General features: G+C 37.4%; 1 protein-coding gene across 8 annotated transcripts in view; it reads right to left on the reverse strand.

Annotated features, from left to right (window-relative positions):
* VPS54 (VPS54 subunit of GARP complex) overlaps positions 1-21,760 on the reverse strand; it is a 149,355-nt gene that overhangs the window by 72,310 nt on the left and 55,285 nt on the right. For 6 of the 8 annotated variants that reach the window (XR_006960350.1, XM_047069653.1, XM_047069654.1 and 3 more), the window contains one exon: positions 1,234-1,389. Coding sequence is in view for 7 of the 8 variants with exons in the window: in XM_047069653.1 (XP_046925609.1) it covers positions 1,234-1,369 (136 nt within the window). In the remaining variant the exon portion in view is untranslated. Of the gene's footprint in view, positions 1-1,233; positions 1,390-12,901; positions 13,062-18,993; positions 19,079-21,760 lie in introns of those variants that run through there. The other 2 variants (XM_047069658.1, XM_047069657.1) reach the window with 2 other exon arrangements.

The raw sequence follows: 21,760 nt of genomic DNA on the forward strand, positions 1-21,760 counted from the left end.
GAAACAAAAATATATAGTCAATTCTTGTTATTCATGGTAGTTTTGTTCTATTAGCAAATACTGAACCACTATTCCTAGGGGAAATACAGGGGTAGGTACCTCCAAGCCTCTGGTCACAAAATTTTCATCAACCAATCAATAAATAATCTTATTCTGTGTTTCTGTTTAAAGACACCTTATTTAATATATATTGTTCATTCATTAACACTGAACTCATGGCTCACACCACTGTAATTCATACCTGAATGAATTTTCTTCATTGGTGCATACATTACAGTCTTTTTGTGCTTAGAAACACTAGAAAGCACTTCAGCCCTACATCTGGTAACCATTTTTAAACAGCAAAAGCACCAATAAAAAGCTCAAAAATGCAAAAAATGTGGCACTGTTTAGACCACAAAAAAGATACTTGTTTATAGCATGAGAGCTAAGACAAGAAGGCAAAGTGTTGCCTTGTTCAACCTTAGGTAGGTACATGTGCATCAGGCAATTCAAATTTTTCATTCCTCTGCAAATGGCTGCAAATAATGACAAAAGTACCACAAGTATTGATTTTAGGGCTACAAATAAATTTCAGGGATCAGGCAAACTTACAAACACAGAATCCACAAATAATAAGAATTGACTATACTATGTTTAACTAAAAAGCTTCAAATCTCTAGCTTCCATTTTCAAAACTTTTTTTTTCCGTTTATGCAAGTAATTTCTTCTATGGAAATGAATGAAAAGAACTATATTCCAATTTTCCAATCAACTTCCAAATTATCTATCTCTTTAGTTTTAACACTATAAAATTTATTCTTTTAAGCATAGCTGACTTTTGAACAATGGAAGGATTAGGGGTACAGACCACTCCCCTCCCCACGTAGTCAAAAATCCACATCTAACTTCAACTCTGCCAAACTTTACTAATAGCCTACTGTTGACTGGAAGCCCTACAGATAACATAAATAGTCAATTAACATATTCTGTATGTTATATATATTATATACTATATCCTTACAAATAAAGTAAGCTAGAGGAAAGAAAATATTACTAAGAAATTCATAAGGAGAAAATATAGTTCTAGTACTGTACTGTATTTATAAAAAAAAAAAAAGCTACATATAAGTGGACTCATGTAGTTCAAACCCCATGTTGTTCAAGGGTCAACTGTATACAGAATCTGACTACTCATTTAAAGAGAATACAAACCCTCAGGAAAAATCTTCAACAAACAGAAAAAGGCCTTACCTGTGGGCTCCTTGGGACATACATCTGGCAGTGACTGCACAGGTCGAATGTGTTTTGTTGGATCTACCTCTTTTTTAAAGAAAACATCTCTGCTGCTTCCTTGAGGCACTGGTGAAGAACTGTGGCTTGAAGCCATTGCATAAAATCACCACTCAACTGAAAATAAGTAACAAGTAATAATCAAGACACTTAACACAAATCAAAATTCATCTGTAAGTATTATGCATGTCTCACACTTTCTCTGAAAAGGATACATTATCCAAAAATCCCTCAAGGTGTAAGTATACAATTTGAATACTATTAACTGTGTCACTCATAATTAGTTACTAAGAAAGTTATTTGTCCTTGTTTGAAAAGTATTCTCCCGGAAGTGAAATATCTTCAGTCTTTTATCCAAAGTGCAAAATAGATACCAAAGCTGTAACCAATTATATATTAAAGATGAAAACATCCATTCATTCAGCAAGCATACAGTAATTACGCATTATAAGCAAATGGGTTTTTGAAGTCTGACTGCAGAAATTCTTCACTTACCAGCAGTATAACCTCAAGGAAATTTACTTAACCTTTGTGTACCTTACCTCATTTGTAAAAATGGACATGAAAAGAGCTCCCATTTCACAAACATTTTGTAAGAGTAAAAGGAATGGATGTATATATAAAGCATTTAAAACAACGTTCGTCTCAAAAGTTAGTGTTTATAAATGTTAGTTACCGTCATGATTATTACGACTAAGTGACAACTGTTATCAATTATAAAAGAAGTATTACTCTCCAAGGTGTCTGCAATTACATTAAGTAATGACAACAATCAAAACACTAAGCAAAACACAGGTTAACCTATGTCTACATTGTTCACTAGGTCCTAAAAGAATTTGTGGGGCAAGACAACATAACGTAGGCTACAGTTTCAGGTAAAACTTTACAAATGAAGCAGTACATAACCTGGATACTGAAGAACATGTATTATTTTATTACTGGAGAGTAGATAATCTTATAGTGCAGAGTATACATATCAAATAACAGGTATTCAATAAACATTTTTCAGTGAAGGAATAAATAAATGAACATAAACAGAAGTTTACAGCTGAAAGGGAACTTAGAGAGATCATCTAGTCTAAGTTCCCTCATACTGGAGATCAGTATAGCAAGGCTCAGAAAGACTAGGGGGTTTACAAAGACACATGGGTTTTAACAAAATAAAAAAAAAAAAAAGCCTACTCAGGAAATCTGGTGAATATACTAAGGGTAAGAAATAAAGAGCAGAGACAAAGCTGAGAATGGTGACAAAAAATTAATCTACTCTAACTCTCCCCTAGTTTAGTGGAAAGCTAAAACTGACATTTCCCAGACTTCTTTGGGTTTTTTTTTTATTTTTTATTAGTTTTCTTTATTTTTGAGAGACAGAGAGAGACAAAGCATGTGGGGGGGAAGGGCAGAGAGAGAGGGAAACACAGAATTGGAAGCAGGCTCCAGGCTCTGAGCTGTCAGCACAGACATAGCCCGATGCGGGGCCTGAACTCACGAACCGTGAGATCATGACCTGAGCCAAAGTTGGACGCTCAACTGACTGAGCCACCCAGGCGCCCCCCAGACTTCTTTGATTATCTGTCACAGTCCTCCTAATGCAAAAGAAACAAATCCAATTACACCACTAAGACCGTAAGAAACAAACTGTTAAGAAAATGCACAAAGATAAATAACTTCCTTAGGGTCCCTGAACAGAAAGCAAACAATAACATGAACAAAGGTTAAGGGACATGGAATAATCATAAGACTATGTGGAAACTGACATGGCTAGAGTAAAACGCTTGTATTGGGAAGTACTGAAAAATAAATCATACTTAAATACACACACACACACACAGAACATGGCCAGATGAATTAATCAGGGTCTTGGTTTGAAAGGGATCACTGGCCTGTTGCATATATATCCATACACATTAAGTGTATGGTTTTATATATATACATATATATGTATATATACATATATATATATATACGTATATGTATATATGTGTGTGTGTGTGTGTGTATATATATATATATATATATAACATCATATATTTGAGAGAGAAAAGATAATCTAAAGGATAGGAAAGTATATAATACATAATCCTGTATATTAAGTATTTAGTAAGGATAATTCCAAATTTAACATAAAGTCTATTTAACTTTATTAATCTCATCAAATAAAATGGCTAAATTAAAGACATTTTGACATTTGTAGAAGTAAGCTACAAATATATGGAAAATGTATTTATATTGATTGCCCATTGCTTGGTGTCAGATAAATCAAATACTGATTGATAGCACACTACTATTTCAATTTATACTATTTACCATCATGTTGTTTTAACAGCAAAAAGAAATCCTAAGCGCCATCTCAGGAAGCCAGAAATACTTGAGGAGATGGAGACTAAACTAGTCTAGAAAAAATTTCTAGACTCCTATAAGTTATTTCAGTATCTGAGGTGGTGGGGGAGTGGTACCTTATTTACTCTTTAAAGATTCTGAACTGGGACACATATGTAGGTTTTGTTTGTTTGTTTTCCTACACTTCTAATTCTTCTTATGAAATGGGGGAACATCTCTAACTATAAAGAGAGTATGTAAAATTAGGGGACTGCCTATATAGGGGAGTCCCAATTTCAAACCATTTGTCTCTCCATTTCTTTCAATCATCCTGAGTTTATTAAGATTTCCCCACAGTAAAAACCAAACGTTGTATTAATGGCCACATAAGTATGATGCAGATACTTAGTATGTGCAATCACTAGTAATAAAATATTGTGGATTTATTCATAAGGCATGGATGCATAAACAAATACACCAAATCCCTGTGGCCTCTAAACCAAACAACTTCAGCCAAAAAAATAATCTTTCATTGAAAAGCTAAAGAACAGAAATGATGAGGCATCCTAGTAAGAAAGTTTCAGTGTAACCTAAGAATAGTTTGTCTATCCAGAAAAAAAAAAAACCTAGCAAAAATAATAACAAAAAACACAGAATACAGGGAAAAAGAAAGCTCTATGCACTAAATGCAGGTAACCTCTGATTTCTAATACTTCCACTTTACATCTAGAAACAAATTTGGCATTTAATCAGCGGTCACCTACAATGAGAATCTGTAAATCACTCCACCATTCTTTACACAATCATCTTTTCATAATGATATCAATACCATACTCAACTATTATATTCTCTTGAAGCCTTCTTTGGTTTCTCACACTTAAGTCACCCTTTATGTATTTCTATTTTTGCAACAACCATACTGAAAATTTGGTCTTTGTATAGGTCTTCTCTATTAGACTATGAACCTCTTGATGTTTCCTTTTCCTGTGTATTCTATGTGCCTAACACAATTCCTGGCACACAGATAGATATATAATAAATACTTTAGAGATGGATTAAATGGGTAATATGTAGAACAGATCAGAAGAGAGATGTTAGTTAGACAGCTACTGATAATCCTTAAGTGAATAGATAAGAGCATGGGTATGAGTTGATAAGGAAAGAAACAGTCTCATTCATTCCAAAAGAATTTGTAAGGATGAGTAAGATCAGAAACATGTATACAGGAGTGCTGATGCATAGGGGCACTTGTACCCCAATGTTTACAGCAGCACTTTCAATAATACCCAAATTATGGAAAGAGCCTAAATGTCCATCAACTGATGAATGGATAAAGAAGTTGTGGTTTATATACACAATGGAATACTACGTGGCAATGAGAAAGAATAAAATATGGCCTTTTGTAGCAGCGTGGATGGAACTGGAGAGTGTTATGCTAAGTGAAACAAGTCATAGAGAGAAAGACAGATACCATATATTTTCAGTCTTATGTGGATCCTGAGAAACTTAACAGAAGACCATGGGGGAGGGGAAGGGGAAAAAAAAAAGTTACAGAGAGGGAAGAAGGCAAACCAGAAGAGACTCTTAAAAACTGAGAATAAACTGAGGGTTGATGGGGGGTGGGAGGAGGGGAAAGTGGGTGATGGGCATTGAGGAGGGCACCTGTTGGGATGAGCACTGGGTGTATTATGGAAACCAATTTGACAATAAATTTCATATTAAAAAAAAAAAAGAAACATGTGATTGTCTTTCTTTTATAGCTCAAAGTATCTTTTTATGTTACAAGTTAGGTTACAAGCTTCTATTAAAAGTTCCTGGGGCGCCTGAGTGGCTCGGTCGGTTAAGCGTCCGACTTCGGCTCAGGTCACGATCTCATGGTCTGTGAGTTCGAGCCCCGCGTCGGGCTCTGGGCTGATGGCTCAGAGCCTGGAGCCTGCTTCCGATTCTGTGTCTCCCTCTCTCTCTGTCCCTCCCCCGTTCATGCTCTGTCTCTGTCTCAAAAATAAATTAAAAAAAAAAAACGTTAAAAAAAAAAAAAGTTCCTAAAACAATGCCACTCCAGAAGCACCGAGCATACCAAGGGCTCGGACTGGTTTCTAAATGTAGGTACACACTGTTTTTCCAAAGTTTGCATTATGCCAGTCTGCTTTTACTAAAGACCTACATTAGCACCTGTTTTCACTAACCAAAAGAAATCCAAAGAGGATTTTTGCTTTTTCTTTAAAAAGGTGAGAGACAAAAACCGCATTCAGCGTTTGCAGCAAGCCATCACAGGACACACCCAAAGCAGCAAGTGTAGCACTGCCAAACTACCTCCCTGAAATTACACTCAGCACCTCAGCAACAAGCTACCGTAGCTTTGAACCGTGTATCTTAGTATCTGTGCTTTTTCTCAATTTATTCTAGGCAACCATTGGTAATACATGTCTTAAGAAATAGGAGAAGCCTAAAACATGTCATTTTTGGGGTCTGGGAACGTTCAAACATTTTCCCATAAAAATTAATGGTAAGTGTTTCTCTGCTTTACACTATTTCAGTTTTACAAAAGATTTCACAGGTATGCTCTACTTTCAAGGAATAAGTGAAAACTATACCATCTCCACAAAGAAACCACGGTTCACTGAAGAAATATCTGAGTTCAGACCTGGAGCACAGGGGAAAAAAAAAAAGTCGATCCTGAGAACTCTTGCATCAGAAAGCAAGTAAATGCTCAAAGACCAGAAGGATCTGTCAAAAGGACAAAGGACCAAGTAAAAAGGGTGCTCAAATGCCACTTGCGGGACAATTGGAGCACTCCAAAAAAAAAAAAAAAAAAAAAAAAAAGGAAAAGAAACTTACTTGAGTGTAACATATTGGCTAAATAAAAATTAATGAATATACAGTGATACTTAGGGGAAGAAAAAGTCATGAGGAAAAGTGGGTGGAGTGGGATGAGGAAAGGAAATCTCTTCTTTACAGAACAAAGCCAGTAATAAATGTAGAAGGAAGAACTGAATTAGTTGTAACCCTAAGGTATAAACCAATTCAGGCAATAATCATCGATGTATGCTAAAGCTACTAGGTGAAAGGTTGTTCAGATTCAGAACACTCATCTTGTGCCAAAGTATTACCCCACAGATTACTAAGCAATGCAAAGAGGAAAATGTATCTTTAAAATCTGGTTGTCACTACCTTAACTAAGTCATCAAACTTGGCATCATTGACAATAGTATGACAACTTAATATTATGAGTCATGAAATGACAATATAAAATAAACATCATCACCTCTGAAGCATTCTCACCAAAAATATTTAAGCCTCTGCACCAGGAGTTAAGCTTTTCTATCCTATGGATTCCTTGGCAGTCTGGTGAAGTCTACAGACTCCTTCCCAGAATAATTTAGTTTATAATGCATAAAATACATTAGATTACAATGGACAACTATACTGAGATAAACTTTTTAAAATGTAATATAGTAATTTTTTGCTTCTCACTTAATGTAAATCTATCTTAATTTCTAAGCAATAATTGAGCTTAAATATTTCAAGGTATCTGCAACACATTAATGTGACATGAAAATATTTGAAATTTCTACTAGTGACAAAGTTACAGGCAGTGCTAATATCCCTATGAAGGGTTATCTACATTCATAATTAAAGGAAACACTTAAAATCCAGTTAAAGCAGGTTTCTTTTGACCATGGCACTATTGACATTTTGAGCTGAGTAATTCTTTGTTATTGGGTGTTTTCCGTCTATGCATTTTAGGATCTTTAGATGTATTCTTGGCCTCTATTCACTTGATGCCAATAGTACCCTCCCCTGCCACATATACAGTTATGACAACCAAAAATGTGTCTAGACAAAGCCAAATATGCTGAGGTGGAGAAAAGAAGGGAGAACACAAAATCACCCCAAGTGATAACCACTGAGTTAAAATAAAGATGATCATAAGATAAATGAACATATGAACTGACTGAAGGTGCTAATATCAATTCTTACAATAAGTATTAATAAAGGTTCATTTCTTTTTTCCTTCTATTAAAAAAATGAAGAATCCTTAGGCTGGGTGAAACCTTACAAAGGATTTTGGACTTGATCCACAAGACTAGTGAGTCATTACAGACTTAAAGACACTGGTGTTAAATCCATCACTCTATAAGATATCAGTAAGAAGGGCCAAGTACAGAACCTAAGAGGACTTGAACATTTCCGAAGAAAGAAAGATATAAAGGAAAGCTTGTGATAAAGAAGGAACATCCAAGAAGGTGGGAGAAATATCAATTGAGAATTCACAAATAAATAAGGGGGAAAAAACCATCATTTAGATTTGGCAATTAGGCAGTGACCAGTTACATCAGAAATAATGTCAAGTTCAACAGTGGGCACAGAAGCCAGACTGAGGAAGCTGGAGTGGAACAGGAGGGGAAATTAAAAAACAATGGCTAGGGGCGCCTGGGTGGCGCAGTCGGTTAAGCGTCCGACTTCAGCCAGGTCACGATCTCGCGGTCCGTGAGTTCAAGCCCCGCGTCAGGCTCTGGGCTGATGGCTCAGAGACTGGAGCCTGTTTCCGATTCTGTGTCTCCCTCTCTCTCTGCCCCTCTCCCGTTCATGCTCTGTCTCTCTCTGTCCCAAAAATAAATAAACGTTGAAAAAAAAAAAATTTAAAAAAAAAAAAAAAAAAAAAAAAAAAAAAAAACAATGGCTATTGTTTCAAGAGACTTAATTATGAGATTACAAAACAGAATATATAATCACATTTGATATAAAAACTTTACATAACTCTCTCTACATACACATAATGTATAAAAAGGTATACAACAAAACATTAACAGTGGTTATTATAACAAGCCTTTCCTGACCACTGTATCTAAGCACATCCTCTCCCTTCTCTTCCCCCATCCAAACACACACACACACACACACACACACACACACTCCATTATTCTCGATCACTAGCATTATAGCATGATCTTTTTAGTACTTGCTCCAATTATAACCAATTATTTACCTGTTAATTTTGTCTCCCCCACTATACTGAAAACTTACTTGTTTCATTCACCTTCCTATGCCACACTCAGCAGAGTCTAGGCAATCAGTAAAATGCATGAATATTCAATGAATGAATGAACAATACCATGGATAAAGAAGTAATAAGCACAAATAAGCCGCTAACAATGTCTCATATAAGTTCATATTCATTTCAACAATCTAAAAACATACAAAACCAAAAATACATTCTCTTCTTTGCATACATTATGTGACTTTCTAAAATTTTATTCTAGATTCTCTACATTCTTGAAACATAGTATATATAATATACTTAAGAAAACTGGCCATAAAGTGAGTTAGGTATCTATCACTTATTAGTTGTGTGACCTTAGTTTTCTCATTTTTAAAATGGAACAGCAACAGTATCTTCCACATAGCAATGTTATAAAATTTAAATGGAATATAACTTACATAACCTATGTAAGCTCATGGCACAATACTTGGCACACAGTAGACATTCAATAAACAACTTTACTACTATTTATTATTACAAACATCTTAAGTATTAATATTTGGACTGTGTCATACAAAGTTTTATAATCAATTTAAACTTTAGGACCCTGAGCCTCCTCTATTGGTGTCCTTTGCTTGAGTGTCCCTAGTTTAGGGGGAGAGGAGGCAGCAAAATAATATGAGCAGATATAATTTACTATCAGAAAAGTAAACAATAACTAAACTAAACAATAGAACAGTGATCCTCAAAGCTATGCTAGTAAAAAGAAAAAATAATATTGGAAAATGATGTTGAAACTAGAAAAAGTGTGGCCTAGAACAGAAGCAAGTTTGATGACAAAAACTGTGCAAGAGAGGAAAGATGAGGGAGAGAAGGCAGAGAGGCTAGAAATAATGATTTAGAAGACATCTGAATAAAGGTCAAAGTTGAATCTATGGGAGTAGAGTGGATGAGATAAAAATTACAATCTCTGAGTTGGAGGGGAATTTGAAAGACCATCTAGCTCAACTTTTACCTAATATAGGAATCTTTTCTACATGGGGTCTTGCCTTCACTTGAAAACCTTCAATAGTGGAGAAGCGACTACTTCAAAAGCAGATTATTACTGTAAAATAATTATGATTGCTTTAGGAAGAAAATTCTTTCATGTAGTGTACAGAACCCTGCCTCCATGAATTTTCCATTGCTGTCTCCAGTTCAATTACATTACAGGAGTAAGAGAAAATACTTCTAGTCATAGGAAAGTAATATCACAAAGTACAAAAAAAAAAAAAAAAAAGATGGCTAATGAGAGCTCAGAGAAATGGGTAGAAAGGGGTAGACCAAATACATTTATAAGGAAAGGAAGAAAGCAATCAGAAATACCATCCTTACAGAAACAAGGGAGAAGTGTCCAATAGCAAAGTGTGAACAGTAGTGTCAACATGATGCAGAGAGAGAGGTCAAGGTTACTAACTTCAGAAAGGATACTGAATTAGGGGTGCCTGGGTGGCTCAGCCAGTTGAGCTTGAGCGACCGACTTGGGCTCAGGTGATGCTCTCACAGTTCGTGGATTTGAGCCCCACATGGGGCTCTGTACTGACATCTCAGAGCCTGGAGCCTGCTTCAGATTCTGTCTCCCTCTCGCTCTCTGCCCCTCCCCCGCTCAAGCTCTGTCTGTCTCTCTCTCTCTCAAAAGTAAATAAACATTAAAAAAATTTTAGAAAGAAAGGATACTGAATTAGAATAATATTAGGACAGTGGTTGGGGCAGATGCCATACCACAAAAGGTTAAGTAATGAAGTACTAAAGGCAACAAGATCAACATCTTTTTGGTGGTGAAAGAAAACAAACTAAATGTTGAGCAAGAATTTTTTTAGGTCCCGGAGACCTGAGCATATATGTAGGCAAACAGCAAGAAACCAACTGAAGGGTGAGATTAAAAAGGAACAGGAAAAGGTACTAGGGCCAAGAAGATGGAGGGAGAAAGAAGAGTTAGATAAACACAGGGATTTGGGGTGTGGCGGTGAAGGCAGAGACAAAAATCACTCCCAGGGACTATGAGGCACTTTACACTATGCCCCACCTTGAGAAAGGCAGGACTTTGTCAGGCAACAGTGAGAAAATGAGCAAGCTGATCCAGAAAAACTGCACTACATCCTACTCCTCTACCTAATGCCCTTAAGCAGAGGTGGGAGGAGCAGAATCAGCTGGGACTTGGGCAAACCTGGAATGCCTCACTCCCCCCACTAGTTATCAATGAAAGAAGGGAGAGGGAAGCAATGGAAAGAAAGTAAGAATTATATTATCACTACTATTTGACTAGACACTATATAGTCCATAACTGCTTGCTAGAAAAACACGTCTGAATGAATCAGTGAATGAATGAATACCCATTATGTGGATGAAGAAACAGGTTCAATAATAATTGGTTTCAGTCCATTTAGCTAGTTAATTGTGAATATGGGATTTGCACTCAGATCTGATTCTAAATTCCATGCCTCTATCTCTAAACCATACTGCTTCTCCAAAACAAAACAAAACCTAAATTCTTTCACTACTGCCTCTCATCTATTTCATGCACCCAGTACTTTCTTCTTTTTTTCCTTATCTTATCTATCAATATTGATCCAATAAAAATTACTTACACTAACAAATATTTATATCCACCTTATATTAAAAATGATAGCAATAGTTAACATCTGTTTGTGATAACATTTTTTTAAAGGCTTGACTTTTTACAGCAGTTTTAGGTTCAAAGAACTTTATAAAACTGGCACTACTAGAAAACAATTCCTCAAGGAAAAAGACACATTTTCATCGTATAATTCACTATATTTTTCTTAGCAAAGGGATAATTCTGGAGCTGCAACTTGGGATACATAATCTACTATAGGCCATCAGTTCAACACTTTCAACAAGAAATGTGTTGTGAATTCTAAGTAATAAATGAACTTATTAATGAACGTTTATAAAATGTCTATTTGTAATTTGAGAAGATATAGTGGGAAGTTTTTTTACACTGGAGCTGGACAGAGGTAGTATTTTGTGATACAATTTTGGGTTTGAGTTTAGTAAAAAAGAAAAAAAATCTATACTCAATCCTATTTTTTCTAAAAGCAAACAAAAAAATAGCAAACTTGATTTCCCTAAATTTAGATGTACTGACACAAACAAGGAAAAAAAAAAAATACTGTAATGTCCTACCAAAGATCAATGACAGAAATCAGTACAGACTATTTTTTAAATCATAGTAATCTAAAATATCTCAAATATCTCACATTCTAAGAAATATTCTCCACAACGCTTTTGGAATTTTAGGAGCCAATTTCTGGTAAATGTTATAGATAGTCTTCTTTCATACAACCTAGACACAAATGACAATATACTGCTACACTATTTAAGTATATACGATTCGTCACCTGACCAAATCTAGTTTAATCATAGTTTTTTAAAGTACTTAAAATTTTTTAAACACAACGATCTCAACAATAAAGCTAAAATTTAAACAGAAAGATGTGGGCTTTCAAGAAATAATTAACAAATTAAGGCTCCCTCATAAATAAGTACTTGTCTACTCATTTTGGGTATTAAAGGAGCATGGAAGAAGCTAAAGTGAACCCAGAAAATAAGAACAAAGTTGCACTAATCTGCTTTTTCCTTATATTCCCATTTGACATTTATAAGGCCATGTCTTGGAGGAAACAATACATGTGCTTCCTTATGTTCCTCATTTACTTTCAATCTAGTGACAAGAAGGAACAATAAGAGATAATCATGGCTACAACGATACAAACTATAACTATTTGTAGTATTAAATTTAAATATTTACAAAATAAGTGATATTTCATGTATGACATCCTTATCTGGAATAAAAATCATAAATATCCTCAAAACACTATATATATTTTTTAAGTCTAGATGTTACTCAAAATGAAAGCAATGTCTTTTTTCCCTCGCACATTCACCAAAAAACATAATAGGGCAGCCACTGAAACTAACTAAGCATCACAGGCCAGAATTGAATGATAAAACTGTACTGTGATAAAATCTGCCTCTAGCATGTAAAAAATTCAGTGGGAACCAAATTTAACTTAGATACCTTATTTTACTCCTTTGGGCCATTGATATGACTATATTACTAGTGAAATTTTTGTCAAAGTGAATCAGATTAAAATGTTGGTATTCTGTTCTTGGTGTCTCAGCCAAAGATTAGCAAATAAATTCTAAAATCACTAATTTAAAGTTACTGGGTAATGCATATATCTTAAATGTGTAAACCATAAGACATATTAAAATGCCTACACAAGAAGAGTAAATTGAAAATAAAATCTGTATAATTTACCCTACCTTAAAAATATCTGTTAGAAGAAATTATGTATTAATATATTCTTAAAAGGAACAAAAATGACTTGGATTTATCCCCTGTCAATTACTTCAACAGTGTCCCTTGCAGGTTTAATTCTCTCCTCCCTCATCCATCTTCAATCTATCTTTGCTTTGTTCCTGGCTGCAAAACAATGGAGAAAATTTAGATAAAACATGCAGATTATAAATGTATGAACTCCAATCTCAGATATGACCCTGCTCAGCAGTCCTTTCACTTATTTATACTGAAACACTGATCTTCCCCAATCCCCACACAGTATTTATAAAAAACTTTCATCACTCTCTTCATATCCCCTAGTTTACCTTCCTGCATGTATCTCATGCTTAAAAAGTAATTTTCTTTTTACTTCATACCAAAAAAAAAAAAAAAAAAAGCCTCATATAGGACTTCTACCCTCCACATTCAAATGTACCTAATTCTCACAACTCCTAACTTCTGATAGACAATACAGGTGTGTACTCTTGTCCAGAGTTAATTCTCCAACCAACTGTTCTTGATTTCACCTCTTCCCACTTCATCCCAGCCCTGTTGTATTAATTATTCCCTGACTCTCCTATCTCATCAGCCCATCAAAAAAAAAAAAAAAAAAGTTCAAGAGCTAAATTAAAGTTTTTTCCCTCAGCTCTATCTCCTTGAGCTACTTCTTGCCTCCCCTTCACTGGCAAACCTCTATTCTCTCTTGGGTCTACCTCCTGCACAATCTTCCATCTTTACCACTCACTGCTCTGGAAATGGTGAGGAATGACCTGATTTCTAAATTCAATTGCCTATATTCAGTCTTCGTCAGATCTGACCTCACTGCCCTCAAAAGCCAATAAAAGTAATAAATGCAGACAGAATAAGAGAAATAGAAAAATCACCATTTGTAATCCTCAAATGCAATGATTGACTCAAGGAAGGATCATTAATGGATGATAAAACCATTGGTTTAAAAGGATGTTAGGAAAAGGATATTTACATAGCCATGAAGTACCACCCTATCAGTTCTTTATTAAAAAAATAATAGAGAGATCTGTCAGTTCCTACCCTTACCAAATGATCAAAGCTGGAATCACCAACAGGGGGACAGACTACCATTATGTGCCTCCTGATGTGATAAAGTGGTAGGAATACCTATCATCTGTGTGGTATTCTTGCCAGAAATATCTGACCAGAATCTAATCATGAAGAAACAGAGTAATTCAGAATATGGAATAAACTCGAGCACAAATGCCTCTATTTTTCAAAGGATAAACCAAAAAAGAAGAGGGAGGCACTGGGCCTAGTCTGGATTGGAGGAGACTAAAGAGACATACCAGCCAAATGCAATACATGAACCTTAACTGAATCTTGTAATAGTGTAGAGAAAAAAACAGCTATAAAAAATTTTGGGACAAATGGAGAAATTTAGGTATGGACTGTATGTTTAATAAGCTTGTTGAGTGTTGATATTTTTAGGTATCATAACAGCATTGTGATCATATAGGGGAATGTCCCTGTAATTGGGAGATGCATGCTTAAGTATTTAGGGGTGAAATGTAATGAAATCTACAGCCTACTTTCAGACTTGGCAAAAGAAATTGGGGGGGCGGCGAGTGTTTATGTATGTGTGTGTAGGTGTTCACTATTCTTGACTTTTCTGTAGGTTTAAAATTTTTCAATAATAATAAAAAATAATGAATCAATAAAAGTTTACAAAGAAGTGAAGATAAGTAGAAGTGACCAAATAAACGGAGGGGAGGAAGTATGAGAAAAGGAGAATACTCCAGGAATAGGGAATAGTATGTTGCAAAGGCTTGGACAGGAAAAGAAGCCTTCTGCCAGAAACCGGAAATAATTCAACATGTCTGAGAAAACTATATATTCAGGGGGAGGAGGGAATTGGGGAGAGTCACAAGGCTAGAGAGGTAAGTTGGGAAAATAAATGAAATTACAAATCTATTAAAAGAATAAGGAATATGGATTTTATCATGAGGATAAAATAGTCACAGAAATAATTTATGATGAGAAATGATATAATCAGATTTTCCCTTCAGAAAAATCACTGATTATAGCACAGAGAATGCAATGGAGAAGACTAAGACTAGAAGAGTCCAGATAGGAAACTTGCTTAATCTCACTGAGAGATGCCCATAGCCTGAACTCCGATAATGGTAGTGGAGATAAAGAAAACTAGACAGATTTCAGATCTTTCTCCAGTTATAAGCTCTTTTCAGTGTCTCACACCCACATTTCTAACTGCCTACTAGGCATCTTCACCTACAAGTCTCAAAGATACCTAAAATTCAATATAGCCAAAACTTAAGTTTATTATTTATGCCATCTTTATCTGCCACCACCTGCCAAAAGTTTATTCCTTCTCTAGCTCCGTTAATGGCACAATAATCTATTAGTTTCCTAAGCTAGAAACCCTACAGCCAACTTGACTCCCTGACCTCTCTACATTCTTTAATTTCTATACCAGTGTGGACTGTCCTATGGATTCTACCTCCAAAATTCATCACACATCCATCCCTTGCTCTCCATTCTAATTGTGAGTAATCTAGTTCAGGATTTTATTTGCAGATTAGACTGCTGTGAGAATCTCCTAGCAAAACCTTCTTTGGTTCTAACCTCACTCAATTTTAGAATCATGTTTCTAAAATTCAGATACGATAGGTCACTCTCCTTATGTATTCTTTGATAGTGGTATATATCAAGTTTATCACGTTCAAAAACTCCACAACCTGGGCCCAATCTACCCCTCAAAAACTTATGCACCAGTAACGAACAATTCAAAACATAATAGTTCAGATCTGCAGTAAAACAAATCTGCCATTTCCAGTAAAAAAATTTTTACTGTAGAATATCTAATTCTAATTATTTCTAATTACTAATTTTTACTAAAGAATATCTGCACTGTGTCATAGTTAGATGTCCTTTTATTTTTCCCTCAGATGCCCTCAACTGCAAAGAGAGAGTTGCTAGAGGACCTAAAGGGCTAATCTAATATACCCAATGAGAGTTATTTTCCCACCTGGCAGGAGTTGAGAACACTAGCCAGAATAATACAAACCACAGGTTTAAAACATTACTGACATTTGGGTGGCTATTCTTTGTTCTTTGTTGGGGGAGAGGGGTGTGCAGGATAACATAGGATGTATCCTATGCATTTATAAATTTAGCAACATTCCTGGCTATATGCCAATGGCACCACACCTTCAGTTGTGACAATGAAAAACATTTCCAGACACTGCCAAATGTCCCTTGGAGGGTAAATTTACCCTCTTTTGAGAACCATTAGTTTAGATGTTAGGGCCCCAGGTCTTTGAAAAAGAAGGCCTCCAACCAGGCTTGTTAATCTTAATTTGTTTTTGAGAAAGAGCAAGAGAGAGCACATGTGAGCAAGACAGCAGAGGAAGGAGGCAGAGGGAGAGAATCCCCAACTGAGGGGAAGTGAGGCTTGACTCCACCATCCTGGGATCAAGACCCAAGTGGAAATCAAGAGTCAGATGCTCAACCGACTGAACCACCTAGGCACCCCAATCTTAATTTATTTTTAATTAATTTTGTTTTTAAAGTAGAATTTTTTTAAAATAAGATGGTAAAAGTACAAGAAGATACCTTATAGCATATGCCATCCTCCTTTAGGTTAAAGCATTTTTAGAGGATTTTGTAAGAGGGATTTCATCTCTGCAGATGCATTAGTCTCCTGACAACCCTCCATTCCAAAAAGAGTAAATGCTAGTAAAATGTCAAATACATGCATACATAAAAGAACGTAAACAATTCTAACTAGCAAATCCCCATTTCTTGCTTTACATGGCCACACTGTGGTTCTTTAGCCACAATCTTAGAGATTCAAGCTTCCACTCTTCAGATTTCCTCATATGGTTCCTGCCATCTATTTGTGAAAAAAGTAGGAAGCAAGCTGATGACATTTAAGTTTTTTTCCTAACCCTGATATCCTAATCTTCAATGGCAAAAATACTCCTTTAACCTCTACGTGACTCCCAGCTGACCAGATCACCTCTTGAGATCACTAAAAACCATTTATGCTTTTTTCTTTCTCCATACTTCATGCTGAATACAACCAAATAGTTGTTTAGAACATCAGTTATTAACACCAGTGATCAGCTGCTTATTCTCGGACTCAAAATATTTTAAACATGTAAGTTGATTTTCAGAGAAAAACTTCAAAAACGTACTTATATGAATGAATCACAATAGGCAAATATTGAGATGGAAAGATTAGTGGTTGCCTAGGTCTGGGGATGGGGTAGGAGGAATGGGGAGTACTGTTAATGACCAGGTTTCTTTCTGGGGTGATGAAAATGTTCTAAAATTTATTATGATGATGGTTTCACAACTCTGTAAATATACTATAAATCATTTAATTTCATCCTTTAAATAAGTGTTACTCAAAGATGTAAAAAGCTAGAAGCAGGAAAAAGGAATTTTAATCAACTTTTATGGATAGAAAAAGGAACGTGATTAAGAACAAATTCTGCGAAGTTTGCCATTTCATGAGTTACATTTGATTTTAATTCTGACATAAAAACTTAATACCTATCCAGAAATAAATTTTAACTTTTCCAGAAAAACATGAAAATTTAATCTTTTTCTAGTAAACTTTGGATAATTTAAAAACAATGAAAACATTTCAGAAAGCCAAATGCTAAGTAACAAAAACAAAATATATAAATATCATCAACAAAATGTGAAGTCTTTACAGTTCTGTGATACGTTCTTTACAAAGAAAATCAATACATTTTTCACTTCTTTTAAAAATGATCCTCCAACTGTAAGGTCTGTCCTCATAGTGTAGTAATTCTTAAATTACCAGATTATAATTTTAAAATAGCCAAATCACAATAAAACTGCAAACATTTAATTTCCCAAACCACAACTATCAACCACCCAAAATTTGCACATATTGATCATTCTTACCAAAACCTATCATGAGCAATGATGACCACTATGAACCATCAAGTAATACTCATTTCTAGGAAATCAGACTCTGACTGCAATACAAATATAGTCAAATCCCAATCATTCCATCTGTTCCATCAAAACTGCTTAGAAATCATCAAGGCTCTCAAAGTACTTTTCCAATTAGAACTATCAGATTTATAAAAGTCAACTCGAATGTCCATCAAAATCTGCAGTTTAAGTTAACCACAATAACGCATTCCTCAGCATACTATATCATGATATCATCTGCCTTGTAATCATTTACTATTGATCGCCCTGGGGTTTGACAAATCAGAAATAGAGCCAATTAAAAACAAAAAAACAAATAGTGCAAACAATTTAATTATTCGAAAGTAAGGAGGGCCTCACTCAATAAAGGACAAAAAATAAAGCTGGTTAAAGGCGAGTTAACACAAAACAAAACTTGCAACCCCAGGTCAGTCAAAATTCTAAAAATATCGTCCTGAACTCACAACACATGGACAGACCAAGTAGTTAATTATAATGTACAGCCAAAAGTTCCCTCGTCAACTATGGGAGGGCAGGGGAGGCCTGCTTTTGTATCAATGCACAGATGTTAAGAAGCATAACTGAAGAAAATTAATTACTGAACAAACTACTGCGAGCTAAATCGCCAAACTGCAAAACACCGAGTTAATGGGGGAAGGGGGATAGCCTTCCCCAGGAAGCCTTCCCCAGGAAGCAAAACAATTTTTTAATATTTAAATTATTCCAGTAGGCTCAAAAGGAGGCTGAAAGGCCCTACTGGGAAAAGAAAGGGAAAGTTTCGGGGCAGCATCTAAGGAGGGTGATGGAAGTTCCAAAGCCCGGATCCCAGAGAGGGGCGAGAGGGGGGACAGCGGCGTTTGCGGCCGCCGACTGAAGTGGGGAGAGCAGCTACCGCCCCGATCCCAGAGCGGGAGCGAAAAGGAAGAGGAGGTGGTGGCGGAGAAGAGAATGGAAGCTTCAGCGCCCGTCAGTTGTGACCGAAACTCCGTCCGCTTCGGGCCGGGGAGGTGACACAGGGGGTGGGGTCTCAGGCCCTCTCTCCACAGGAGGTCGGGGTGAGGGTGGGCCGCGAAGCGCCGGGGGGGTCAAGTGGGGCCGGCCCGACACCTACCTGCGGGTCCCGGGCAGCCGCCCCAGAGCGAGGCCTAGTGCATCGCCGCCGCCTCCAGCCCTCCACGTCGCGCCGAGGCTGCTCCGCGGCCGCCGCCGCCCGGAGCCCCGCCGGGCCGGAGCCCGGCCTCCCGCCCCCGCCCCGCGCCGGCAGGCCCGTCGGCCGGGGGAGCACAGGGCCGCCCTCCCGAGCCCAGCTCCGCTCGCGGGTGAGAGGCGGCAGCGGCGGCTCCCTCACGTCTCTCCCGGGTGTCCTGTCAGCCAGCAGTTTCCCCCGGGTCCGCAGCGCCGCCTCCGCCGCTGCTGCCACCGCCTCTCCCACATCCCCGGCCTCCAGAGGAGCCGCCGCCGCCGCCACCGCCGCCGCGCCGCGACCACTACCCCTAGCGCTTCTGCTCCCTGCTCCACTGCTTCCCCTCACCCCGCCGGCCCGGCTCGGCCGGGCTAGGTCCCGAAGACAGCGCCGGAGGCCGCCGCGAGGCCGCCGCAGCCCCCAGCCCACAATCCACCGCGCGCCTCCGCCGGGGCGGGAGGGCCGCGGCCCGGGCCGGGGGGAGCGCTCGCCGCCTCGGGAGAGGGGCCACGGCGCGGGCGCCGCGGGCGCAGCCGGCGTTCCCCCGGAGCGGGAAACACCCCGCGCGGCTCCTCTGCGCCTCTTCTGATCGTCCTACACGCGAAGACAGAAACCAACGCTGAACTCTACTTTTCTCCACGACCCTTCCCCCACCCGAGTTGTTCTCCGGAGCATCCAGGTGCCGGCTTCCGCCTTCCCTGGGACTGGCCCGCGTTCCCTCAACATGGCCCTCGCCCAACCCCCGGACCAACCGACTCCAAACACCCCTAAACCACCCTGGACCTACTAAAGTAGATACTGCCACAACATTCCACCTCGCCTTTCGCCCCCTCAAAGTGAACGCTGTTCAGAGTTTCCCAAATAAATGTCCTTTAAAGGTTAAAGGTCATCCTCTCCGCCACAACACGCTGGACTCTGAAAACAGCGCATTGTCTCTCCATTGATGCCTCCCCCACCGCGTACTTCTCTAAGTTTTCCCCTAGTTCCTGGCCTTCCTACCAGACATCTATCACGCTATTCTGGCATTTAAACCGGTTATTTCTGCTCTTTGAGATACTGGAAGTGCGTGTGAGTTAATACCTTCTCACTGTGATTCTTAACAATAATGCAATTCAACCTGGTATCTGAGGACTTGCAATTTTAATCAAAAAAAAAAAAATCTGCAAGAAAGGAAATGCTTTAGAATATTTTTAAAAAGAGAAAAAAGGGCTCTCAGTCATTTGTGTTTATGTCTTAGTGTTAGGAGGCTTTCCAGTTTGAAACTATTGCTTGCCTAAAAATATCTACCAAAGTTTCAGGCATTTATAAGACAGTCTGTTTTAACAAATGAAAAGTGAAAATGTAGCTCTTACAGTTGGGGATTGAAAAAAGAAGTCGATGCAAGTTTCATTTCCAAGAAGTCACTTTGAAAACTGCAAAAATAACTTTGTGAAATATTTAACCCACTAAATAGATAAAGTTGGGGGAGACAGGAAAAAAGAGAAGGATGCAACAAAAATAGTTAAGAGGAAATTCTTACCTTATGTTTTTCTAAATTCAGTTCTCTACAATTTTGTAAAGAGAGTAAGAAATCAATCCCCAATGTGAAATAAGTTTAACTAGAAAGTAATAAATCCTTCTAAATCCCCAATCTCCTATAAAACCAGATGAGTTTTTATTATTAAATATTAAGGAAAGCTTCACCAAATTTCATCCAATGCCAGAGAGGAAAATAATTTCAGTTTAAATCTAGAGTCGATTCATAGATTACACTAAGAAATAGATTTAGCAATTTCCCATATTTTGAACCTGTTTCAGGAAGGCAGCAACAGTTCAAAAGCTGCCTTAAACCTGGCAGTTTGGCCTTTTAAAAAATATTTGCAATTATACTCCACTTTGTTCCAAAAAAGATTCCAAACTGCTCATGATGGCGCTTGGATTAAATAATAATCGTGAGTTGTCTCCCAGACACTGGAACAAGACAAACTGGTTTGCTTTCCTCATTATCCATCTGTAGATAACATGCCATAGGAAGAAAATACACATTGAGTATTGTCCTTAAGTTCTTTTAGGGATCTAACAAGACTTTTACCTTGCCACAGAACAATTCATAATCATGAATCTAAACAGAAAAGTAAATGCTGATGATAAACTTTGCCAAAAACAAAAGAAAACAAAAAGAAAATAACCTGTTAACTGGACCAGTAATTTAAAGTTAGATAAATTTCAAATTAATATATTCACTTGTCTCTTGAATCAATTCATAATAAATGATTTCACTGAATCAATTCATTATAAATGATTAATTTCATTGAATCAATTATTAGAAAAGCCAAATCACATAAATGTGTATAGGGGCGCCTGGGTGGCTCAGTCGGTTAAGCATCCGACTTCAGCTCAGGTCATGATCTCAAGGTCTCTGAGTCTGAGCCCCATGTCTGGCTCTGTGCTGACAGCTCCAAGCCTGGAGCCTGCTTTGGAGTCTATGTCTCCCTCTCTCTCTGCCCCTCCCTGCACATGCTCTCTCTCTCTCTCTCTCTCAAGAATAAATAAATGCTAAAAAAATAAAAAAAATAATAAATGTGTATAGACACATTATTAGTGTTCATTTCCAGAAAACACAGATGACAGAAAATTAAGAAAAACTGATAGAAATCATGATTGCCCTCAAAAGATGAAGAAAGATTTAGCTGCTGTATTACTAGCACTATATTTA

Source organism: Lynx rufus, unplaced genomic scaffold (genome assembly GCF_022079265.1).
Source record: "Lynx rufus isolate CCGP_SWC_20201006 ecotype Redwood Valley unplaced genomic scaffold, mLynRuf1.p SCAF_8, whole genome shotgun sequence".
Taxonomy (NCBI): Eukaryota; Metazoa; Chordata; class Mammalia; order Carnivora; family Felidae; genus Lynx; species Lynx rufus.